This window comes from Thalassophryne amazonica, chromosome 20 (genome assembly GCF_902500255.1).
Source record: "Thalassophryne amazonica chromosome 20, fThaAma1.1, whole genome shotgun sequence".
Taxonomy (NCBI): Eukaryota; Metazoa; Chordata; class Actinopteri; order Batrachoidiformes; family Batrachoididae; genus Thalassophryne; species Thalassophryne amazonica.
The window spans coordinates 49,364,761-49,376,381 of NC_047122.1; the positions used below are offsets into that span (position 1 = coordinate 49,364,761).

Consider the following 11,621-nt stretch of genomic DNA (forward strand, 5'->3'; position numbering starts at 1 on the left):
GACTATTAGAGAAAAAATTACTCATAACCATCCCAAAGATGTATCGTTATCTTTGGCTGCTTTCAGTGATGCCGGTATTTGGTTAGACTCTTTCTCTCCGATTGTTCTGTCTGAGTTATTTTCATTAGTTACTTCATCCAAACCATCAACATGCTTATTAGACCCCATTCCTGCCAGGCTGCTCAAGGAAGTCCTACCATTATTTAATGCTTCAATCTTAAATATGATCAATCTATCTTTGTTAGTTGGTTATGTACCACAGGCCTTTAAGGTGGCAGTAATTAAACCATTACTTAAAAAGCCATCACTTGACCCAGCTATCTTAGCTAATTATAGGCCAATCTCCAACCTTCCTTTTCTCTCAAAGATTCTTGAGAGGGTAGTTGTAAAACAGCTAACTGATCACCTGCAGAGGAATGGTCTATTTGAAGAGTTTCAGTCAGGTTTTAGAATTCATCATAGTACAGAAACAGCATTAGTGAAGGTTACAAATGATCTTCTTATGGCTTCGGACAGTGGACTTATCTCTGTGCTTGTTCTGTTGGACCTCAGTGCTGCTTTTGATACTGTTGACCATAAAATTTTATTACAGAGATTAGAGCATGTCATAGGTATTAAAGGCATTGCGCTGCGGTGGTTTGAATCATATTTGTCTAATAGATTACAGTTTGTTCATGTAAATGGGGAATCTTCTTCACAGACTAAAGTTAATTATGGAGTTCCACAAGGTTCTGTGCTAGGACCAATTTTATTCACTTTATACATGCTTCCCTTGGGCAGTATTATTAGACGGTATTGCTTAAATTTTCATTGTTACGCAGATGATACCCAGCTTTATCTATCCATGAAGCCAGAGGATACGCACCAATTAGCTAAACTGCAGGATTGTCTTACAGACATAAAGACATGGATGACCTCTAATTTCCTGCTTTTAAACTCAGATAAAACTGAAGTTATTGTACTTGGCCCCACAAATCTTAGAAGCATGGTGTCTAACCAGATCGTTACTCTGGATGGCATTTCCCTGATCTCTGGTAATACTGTGAGAAATCTTGGAGTTATTTTTGATCAGGATATGTCATTCAAAGCGCATATTAAACAAATATGTAGGACTGCCTTTTTGCATTTACGCAATATCTCTAAAATCAGAAAGGTCTTGTCTCAGAGTGATGCTGAAAAACTAATTCATGCATTTGTTTCCTCTAGGCTGGACTATTGTAATTCATTATTATCAGGTTGTCCTAAAAGTTCCCTAAAAAGCCTTCAGTTGGTTCAGAATGCTGCAGCTAGAGTACTGACGGGGACTAGCAGGAGAGAGCATATCTCACCCGTGTTGGCCTCCCTTCATTGGCTTCTTGTTAATGCTAGAATAGAATTTAAAATTCTTCTTCTTACTTATAAGGTTTTGAATAATCAGGTCCCATCTTATCTTAGGGACCTCATAGTACCATATTACCCCATTAGAGCGCTTCGCTCTCAGACTGCGGGCTTACTTGTAGTTCCTAGGGTTTGTAAGAGTAGAATGGGAGGCAGAGCCTTCAGCTTTCAGGCTCCTCTCCTGTGGAACCAGCTCCCAATTCAGATCAGGGAGACAGATACCCTCTCTACTTTTAAGATTAGGCTTAAAACTTTCCTTTTCGCTAAGGCTTATAGTTAGGGCTGGATCGGGTGACCCTGGACCATCCCTTGGTTATGTTGCTTTAGACGTAGACTGTGTTTCATAATTATTGTATGGCCTTGCCTTGCAATGTGGAGCGCCTTGGGGCAACTGTTTGTTGTGATTTGGCGCTATACAAGAAAAAAGTTGATTGATTGATTGATTGATGTCCTGCTCCTCAGGCTTCTCGAGGTGATGATTGTTGCCTTATTATTGTGTGTCGTTTTCACTTATTGGGTTAATGCATAGACAACTTCAGAGTCCCATGATCATTGTGCGGATGGAGTGGTTCCGGTCACCCGCTAACATGGCGTTGCATGGAGATTACTTGTTTCCTTGCAGTGATTGTGAAATTAAGGACCTTCTGAAATGGGAATATCAATGGCAAGTAACCTGGGTTTGATCAGTTAGCTGCAAAGCTAACCCACTAACAAAAAGGTTACCTTTGCTAATTAGCTGTTAGCTGAATTGTGTCCACCACTGGGATCTAGTCCTTCAAAAGGTCTATCCACCTAGTTAGATAGATTCAGGATGAACCCATGTCTTCTATATGAACAGATTTGATTAAATAGATAATCCAAAGAACATTTCCTATTCACAGGTGGACTCATCCATTCAGACCACCAGAGGCATCCTGAACACAGTCCTGTCCCTCTTACCCTTCTGTAACAAGCTGAACAGAAAGGTGACCGACACAAAATCAGGACATCACACTCACAACCGGACACTCAGGAAGCAACAATAAAGAAAAATTTGGAATTCACTTAGGAATCGTAAATTTTTTTTCTTTTGTCTTGCTTTCCGTTCTTACAGAACAAGTCAGAAGAGAGTAGTTTGGGTTCCCCGCAAGAGTGGAGGGAGAGACCAGAATCTTCCACACCTGTCAAAGAGGAGGTCGCCCTCAACAGCAAGAACAGCAACGGCTTCGGTGTCCAGTCCTTAGAGCAGCACATGGTTGCTCTCAACCTCCTCGAGAGCAAATAGTCAAAACACACACACACACACACACACACCATCCCCTCCACCCGCCCTGCACAACCTCACTGGCGGAGAACATAAAACAGGAAATAACTTTCTCCCGTCATCTTCATTCAACCATCCCAAAATGTGCCAAGCTGTGGGGTGACGTCGCCTCGGATGGGTTTCTCCAACCTAAAAATTTTGCTGGTTACCCAAACCAGTAGTACTACCCCTGACCACAAGATGGAGACAATCAGCCAACATTGTTGAGTATTGCAGTGAGCCTCATCAAAGAGAGCCATTACTTTTGGAATCACTTTTTTTTTTTCTGGTTAGATAGACAGTTTGGGAAAGAATTCCACTCAGCACTCTGATCAGTCATACATCGGTTTTCACTGCGTGCCTCTGCGTATCAAACCAGTTTGCTTTGTGGTGTTCTGTAAATGTGCCGCACCTCCAACCCAAATTTCATGTAGAAACTTCCAAAAATCCCCACCGTGCACAACGTAGCTATCAAACCGTCAACGTGCCGTATGTTGTTTTTGTGATTTCTCTTTATCTTCCCGATCACTGGCGTTGCAGCATTAGCTTACTTGGATAAATGTTTTTAGAAGACACAACAGCATTAATGTCCGGCTTCCAAGCAGTTATTAATGGAATGTACATGTGCCATGTTTGTAAATGCAAAAGTCACAATTTAATGCCAAAAATAGTTATGTTGAAGAGGAGCATGTGATCTTCGGTTTAGTCACCATCTGAAATTTTAAGCTCTTCACTGTTACTTGTGTTTGGATCTGGTTTCTCCTCAAAACAACTGATGGACATGCTTTTTGGAAGTCAGAGTTTTACTTTATGCATTCATGATTAACTTCTGTGTATCCTGTTAAAATTTATTTCCTCGCAGAATATGGAAATATCATTTTGGTCCGGCACTCTTGTCCAGTGGAGCCTTGTTACGAAGACGGTGTGAAGCAGCGTGGTCGGCCAGTTGTATTAAAATGGTATACTGTGTGTATAATATGGTACTTGAAGCACAGATACATACACTCAACAAAAATATAAACGCAACACTTTTGGTTTTGCTCCCATTTTGTATGAGATGAACTCAAAGATCTAAAACTTTTTCCACATACACAATATCACCATTTCCCTCAAATATTGTTCACAAACCAGTCTAAATCTGTGATAGTGAGCACTTCTCCTTTGCTGAGATAATCCATCCCACCTCACAGGTGTGCCATATCAAGATGCTGATTAGACACCATGATTAGTGCACAGGTGTGCCTTAGACTGCCCACAATAAAAGGCCACTCTGAAAGTTGCAGTTTTGTTTTATTGGGGGGGGATACCAGTCAGTATCTGGTGTGACCACCATTTGCCTCATGCAGTGCAACACATCTCCTTCGCATAGAGTTGATGAAGTTGTCAATTGTGGCCTGTGGAATGTTGGTCCACTCCTCAATGGCTGTGCAAAGTTGCGACGACGAACTGGAGTCAGGTCGAGACCCAGATGAGGACCACGAGCATGCAGATGAGCTTCCCTGAGACGGTTTCTGACAGTTTGTGCAGAAATTCTTTGGTTATGCAAACCGATTGTTTCAGCAGCTGTCCGAGTGGCTGGTCTCAGATGATCTTGGAGGTGAACATGCTGGATGTGGAGGTCCTGGGCTGGTGTGGTTACACGTGGTCTGCGGTTGTGAGGCTGGTTGGATGTACTGCCAAATTCTCTGAAACGCCTTTGGAGACGGCTTATGGTAGAGAAATGAACATTAAATACACCAGTGATTCTCAACCGGGGTGCCGCGGCACCCTAGGGTGCCGTGATCGATCGTCGGGGGTGCCGTGGGTATTTTTCATATTCGCGATTATTTTTCATATTCGCGATTACCGTGAATTATTTATTTTATCCATAAAGCATAAAACGACTCAGAATCTGATGTCAAACGTGCTGCAGCCTCGCTCTCGTCTTAAGGCGGGACAATAACAAGGAGGCTGACGGCCGATTAAAACAGTGCCGTCTCCTTCAAAAGCCGTCTAAAATGCGGAGCTGTCGGTGTGTGTGTCTGTGCCTGTGTGTGTGCACGCAGAGTTAACAGGCTGCAGACAGCGAGGGAGGGGGTGGGTGAGGGAGATTCCTGAATGCAGGCGCGACACCTTCAGTGCGCAGCGAGCACGGAGCAGAGAGGATTGTAAACCCGAGTGAACGTTAACAAAACGGAAACGTGAAGCTGCCTTTACTTCTCTCTGAACTTTCTCTAAAGGTGTGATTCTGCCGTTACCATCCTGTTCACACCATGTGCGCGTCGTATGCTGAATCTATGAGATCATGAGATGAAATAAACGGTCAAATATCTTTAAAAACATATTTAAAAAAATGAGAATATATGAATGAACTGAGGGGGTGGTACTATTTTGCAAAATTAAAGATTGTGGTGTATTACCCCCTTAAAAATATGGGGACAGATCTTCTGAACATGAAAGTATTAAGTTGTGACAAATTTATCCAACCTAACCCCCATGTACATACCTTGTGAATGTGAGTACCCTCAAAAAATACCAAAAATATGATTTTTATCCTTTTTGCGGATATATTCAGTACAGAAAACTGTTGAAAAGTGTGGTTATAACTTTAAATATAAGTTGTATGCACAGATTCATTTTCATTTTCAGCACAATTTGCAGAATTGAAACCCAGGCATAAACAGTAATAATAGTTTATCAATAATATCATTTCCCTATTTCAGATCTTGAACATTTCAACTTGTCGCAAGTGAAAAAATGGCTTCTAGTAGTAGTAGTAGTAGTAGTAGTAGTAGTACACCCTTTACAAGATCACAGGCCAAAAAGACACTTTGTGGTGTGGACTACATAGAGAAGGCAGAGTTTCCAAGTGGAATGCTTCCAACAGGCAAGGACATCATACAGAACATGCTGTATCTTTTGCAGCCAAAGCGGGCCGGCCAGGCCCAACGATCAAGGGATGCAGCAGCTCAGCTGCTTGCTGAACTGGTCCAGGAACACTGGCTGTTTTGCAACCTGTACACCATCCACACCAGGCACATAAAGAAGCACATTTTGAAGCTGTATGGTGACTTTCTGACTCTGGTTCAGACACGAAAACAGCGACAAAATGATAGTTTCTCCAAAAGAGCAGAGACATTCAACAGTCGAACACTGGAGGTGTTTGACATCTTCTGTCAGGACCCTGTAATACGCAGGAAACTGGAGCTGAAGCATGGTGTAAAGATGAGTGACATGGAGTGGAACTTTCTCAGTGATCAGAGAGCTGAAAGGAAAATGTACTGTGAAGACTTTGTTGACCGCAAATGGATGAAGACAATGGAGCACAGGCAAAAGGAGATGCAAGCCATTGATCAAATGAGAGAAGAAGCTGAAAAAGAAAAGGAGCTGAGCCAGCCAGTTGCCTATTTTGAGGACAGTGACCAGTCAGAGGAAGGTGACCACAGTATGGACACAGATGCGGCCTTCTCATCCTGTGATGAATGCTCCAGTGCAGCTGAGACTGAGGAGACTCAGAGTCAGACAAAGAAGTGCAGGTTGTCTTCCACAGTCACTCTCACTCAACCAGGAGACAAACTGCCTCTAAAATACCAGCACATCCGTGAGAGCATAAGAAAAGTTAGGCCAGAGTTTTATGAGACTATTGATAAACTGAAGAGCTGTTATCACATGTCCGAAGCCCAGGCTGAAGCATCTGTCATAACGGTCGGCAACCGGATGTTTGGACGAAACTGAAAGCCACATGATGAGCCACAAGTAATTGATCTAGACACTCTGCCAGAATCCAAGAGTATCAGGGAAGCCTGCAAGAGCATCGAAGTTCTGGCACTAGATGAGATTGTCAAGGAGATCATGAACTCTGATGAACAAGTTGTGGTGACCTACTCTGATGATGGCTCAAAAAAACAGGGTGCTGGGTCATTTTCTGTGCAGGGAATCATGATCAATGGAACATACAGGGCACTACCCACCATGAGCATTGCTTCGGAGTCCAGGAAAAACTTAGCAGCTCTCAAATTGGCAGTCCTTGAGATTCTGGAGGCAGCAAGTGGTGTCCCATCCAAAAGTCTGTTCGAGAAAATTGACTTTGTGATAACAGATCAGACAGCACACAATATCCATGTGGACGAGCTGGTAGCAGAGAGTCTAGAATCCAAGCACATCCCAGACCACCTTTTCTGCAATGTACATCCAACTCTGATGTTCAACCGGGTCATCACCAAGCAGTGGGCTGAAATAGAGAACACACTGGGTAGAGACAAGATCTACTCGAACTTCCTTGTCAATGCAACAACAACAGCAACTAGTGTCACTGAACAAGCTCTTGACTGCATGACACGACTTGTCAATCACGACTTTGACCTCTTTCGCCTCATGAAGGACCACAAGAAGCTGCCCATGAACACATATGCAGTGAATCTGAAACTGTACCTCAAAAACATTACCTCAAATGCAGATGTGACTTTGGATGACTTTAGTAAAGCCATGGATACAATTCTGGCTGACCGAGACTAGCTGTGGGCTGTGGGACTTCAAATTTCCATGGACTCACCCTTAAATGTTGATTATTATTTGAACCAAAGCATTGCTGTATTAGTATTTTTTGTGTTATTAAAGAAAATGTTACTAAAAAAATTTCATGTTGGTTTACAGGCCCTTATATTATTGCCGGACAGCATTTTTGATTGAAAAATGTAAAATTTGGCGGTTTGTGATTTCAGGGGGTATGTACAGGGGGGTTAGAATCAATCATTTGGACAATAGTTTGTATTTTCTGGTTCATAATGACCATCTCCATATTTTAAATGGGGTATTTCACAATATTTGTGCTAACACCAACCCCTACTCTAAAGGTGTGATTCTGCCGTTACCGTCCTGTTCACACCATGTGCGCGTCGTATGCTGAATTTATGAGATCATGAGATGAAATAAACGGTCAAATATCTTTAAAAACATATTTAAAAAATGAGAATATATGAATGAACTGAGCCACAAAAAAAAAAAACAATGTTCAGACGCAGAGATCACAAAAAGCAGGTGAGAACTCTGAACTTTAACAGCTGTTATTTTCCAAAGGTACGAGTATTTATTTGTTCAATCTTGAGCTTAATGCAGTGTTTAAGCACAAAACGTGACTGATGAGGAGAAACAATTTCAGAAATGCAACAGAAACAACCACAATTCAGAAAAAGTTGGGACTGTATGTAAAATGAAGATAAAAATAAAAATGTTGCACCATTCCCAGTTTCTCCACTCACAGAAGCCAAACGTTCTTCCAGAGTTGTGTAATTATACTATAATAGTAGAATATAAAAAAGAAAGAAAAAAATAGACAATATATTCGTCAATCGCAATTATATGTCTGACAATTAATCGTCTCCAGAAATTCCTAATCGTGACAGCCCTACTTGAGATCAGAGTGCAAAATGCTTGGGGATTTTCGAAATGCGGTGTTTTCTGTATCGATTTTCTATTGCGATAATTGGTATTGCGCAAAACCAGAGGTAATAGCATTATAATATTATTTTGGTTGGTGGTGTGCCGCAGGATTTTGTAAATATAAAAAGGGTACCGCGGCTCAAAAAAGGTTGAAAATCACTGCAATACACGATCAACAGCTCTGGTTGACATTCCTGCTGTCAGCATGCCAATTGCACGCTCCCTCAAATCTTGCGACATCTGTGGCAGTCTAAGGCACACCTGTGCACTAATCATGGTGTCTAATCAGCATCTTGATATGGCACAGCTGTGAGGTGGGATAGATTATCTCAGCAAAGGAGAAGTGCTCACTATCAGATTTAGACTGGTTTGTGAACAATATTTGAGGGAAATGGTGATATTGTGTATGTGGAGAAAGTTTTAGGTCGTTGAGTTCATCTCATACAAAATGGGAGCAAAACCAAAAGTGTTGTTTATATTTTTGTTGAGTATATATATATATATATATATATATATATATAGTCTAAGTTGACTTTGGTACTAGGTGGGTGTGTCGGAGTGACAAAGCTGAAGTGTGTATATTAAGTTTTGGAGACGCTTGGAACTGTGAGAGCAGCAAAGGATGCTGGTTATTGTAGTAGCGCTACAGATGTGAAGAAATCATAGATTTAGTTTTGGACCATCTTATTCTTTTCAAATTTGATCAGTTAATAAAAGTGACATAAAAAAATAAACATTATTTTCTTAAATCATTTGTTGTTGTTTTTTATTGGTATTCTGCAAAATGTCTGTTCACGGCATTTACCAACATAAATTACATCAGTTCTGCTTTATTGTATACAGTATTTGTAATTATCTGCCTCTGCACACAACAGTGGAATTGAAATGAAAATCAAAATGCGCTTGTAGTGTCGACTTGCAGCTTTAATTCAAGGGCTTTAAAAACAGCACATCATGTGTGCCCACTCCCTTCATTTTCAGAGGTCATACAGTAGTGTTCAGAATAATAGTGCTATGTGACTAAAAAGATTAATCCAGGTTTTGAGTATATTTCTTATTGTTACATTGGAAACAAGGTACCAGTAGATTCAGTAGATTCTCACAAATCCAACAAGACCAAGCATTGATGATATGCACACTCTTAAGGCTATGAAATTGGGCTGTTAGTAAAAAAAAAGTAGAAAAGGGGGTGTTCACAATAATAGTAGTGTGGCATTCAGTCCGTGACTTTGTCAATTTTGTGGAACAAACAGGTGTGAATCAGGTGTCCCCTAATTAAGGATGAAGCCAGCACCTGTTGAACATGCTTTTCTCTTTGAAAGCCTGAGGAAAATGGGACGTTCAAGACATTGTTCGGAAGAACAGCATAGTTTGATTAAAAAGCTGATTGGAGAGGGGAAAATTTATACGCAGGTGCAAATTATAGGCTGTTCATTTACAATGATCTCCAATGCTTTAAAATGGACCAAAAAAAAAAAAAAAATCCCAGAGACGCGGGGAAGAAAACAACCATCAAAATGGATAGAAGAATAACCAGAATGGCAAAGGCTCACCCATTGACTGGCACCAGGATGATCAAAGACAGTCTGGAGTTACCTGTAAGTGCTGTGACAGTTAGAAGACGCCTGTGTGAAGCTAATTTATTTGCAAGAATCCCCTGCAAAGTCCCTCTGTTAAATAAAAGACGTGCAGAAGAGGTTACAATTTGCCAAAGAACACATCAACTGGCCTAAAGAGAAATGGAGGAATATTTTGTGGACTGATTAGAGTAAAATTGTTCTTTTTGGGTCCAAGGGCTGCAGACAGTTTGTGAGACGACCCCCAAACTCTGAATTCAAGCCACAGTTCACAGTGAAGACAGTGAAGCATGGTGGTGCAAGCATCATGATATGGGCATGTTTCTGCTACTATGGTGTTGAGCCTATATATCACATACCAGGTATCATGGATCAGTTTGGATATGTCAAAATACTTGAAGAGGTCATGTTGCCTTATGCTGAAGAGGACATGCCCTTGAAATGGGTGTTTCAACAAGACAATGACCCCAAGCACACTAAGTAAACCAGCAAAATCTTGGTTCCAAACCAACAAAATTAATGCCTCACAGATGTGAAGAAATCATGAAAAACTGTGGTTATACAACTAAATACTAGTTTAGTGATTCACAGGATTGCTAAAAAAGCAGTTTGAACATAACAGTTTTGAGTTTGTAGCGTCAACAGCAGATGCTACTATTATTGTGAACACCCCCCTTTCTACTTTTTTTTTTACTAAGTGTGTATATCATGAATGCTTGGTCTTGTTGAATTTGTGAGAATCTACTGAATCTACTGGTACCTTGTTTCCCATGTAACATCCATCCATCCATTTTCTTCCGCTTTATCCGGAGTCGGGTCGCAGGGGCAGCAGCTCAAGCAAAGCCGCCCAGACCTCCCGATCCACACACACCTCCCCCAGCTAATCCGGGTGAACCCCAAGGCGTTCCCAAGCCAGCCGAGAGATGTTATCCCTCCAGCGTGTCCTGGGTCTTCCCCGGGGCCTCCTCCCAATGGGACGGGCCCAGAACACCTCTCCAGCGAGGCGTCCAGGGGGCATCCAGAAAAGATGCCCGAGCCACCTCAACTGACTCCTTTCGACGTGGAGGAGCAGCGGCTCGACTCCAAGCTCCTCCCGAGTGACCAAGCTCCTCACTCTATCTCTAAGGGAGCGCCCAGCCACCCTGTGGAGGAAACTCATCTCGGCCGCTTGTACTCGCGATCTCGTTCTTTCGGTCATGAGCCAAATCTCATGACCATACAAGGTAGGTGAGGATCGGAACGTAGATCGATCGGTAAATCGAGAGCTTTGCCCCCTACTCAGCTCTCTCTTCACCACAACGGTCCGATACAGCGACCGCATCACTGCAGATGCTGCACCAATCCGTCTATCGATCTCACGCTCCATCCGTCCCTCACTCGTGAACAAGACCCCGAGATACTTAAACTCCTCCACTTGAGGCAAGGACATTCCACCGACCTGAAGAGGGCAAAGCACCTTTATCCGGTCGAGAACCATGGCCTTGGATTTGGAGGTGCTGATTTTCATCCCGGATGCTTCACACTCGGCTGCAAACCACCCCAGTGCACGCTGAACGTCCTGATTTGACGAAGCCAACAGAACCACATTGTCTGCAAACAGCAGAGAGGAGATTCTGTGGTTCCCAAACCAGACCCCCTCTACACCCTGGCTGCGCCTAGAAATTCTGTCCATAAAAATAATGAACAGAACCAGTGACAAAGGGTAGCCCTGACAGAGGCCAACGTGCACTGGAAACAGGTTTCACTTACTACTGGCAATGCGAACCAAGCTCCTGCTGCGGTCGTACAGGGACCGGATAGGCCTTAGCAAAGGACTTTTTGTATTAGTAAATTAGTAAAAAAAAAAAAGTAGAAAAGGGGGTCCTTTTCTACTTTTTTTTACTAATAGCCCAATTTCATAGCCTTAAGACTGTGCATATCATGAACGCTTGGTTTTGTAAGATTTCAGAGAATCTACTGGTACCTTG

The 11,621-nt window shown here is 42.2% G+C and overlaps 1 protein-coding gene across 2 annotated transcripts in view; it reads left to right on the forward strand.

Moving 5' to 3' along the window:
* The window catches only part of ctnnal1 (catenin (cadherin-associated protein), alpha-like 1), a 177,983-nt gene extending 174,371 nt beyond the window's left edge, over positions 1-3,612 (forward strand). For both annotated transcript variants that reach the window (XM_034160180.1, XM_034160181.1), the window contains 2 exons: positions 2,259-2,342; positions 2,471-3,612. In XM_034160180.1, coding sequence (XP_034016071.1) covers positions 2,259-2,342; positions 2,471-2,641 — 255 coding nt within the window. In that variant the 3' untranslated portion in view covers positions 2,642-3,612. The remainder of the gene's footprint in view (positions 1-2,258; positions 2,343-2,470) is intronic.
* The last annotated feature ends 8,009 nt before the right edge of the window (positions 3,613-11,621 follow it).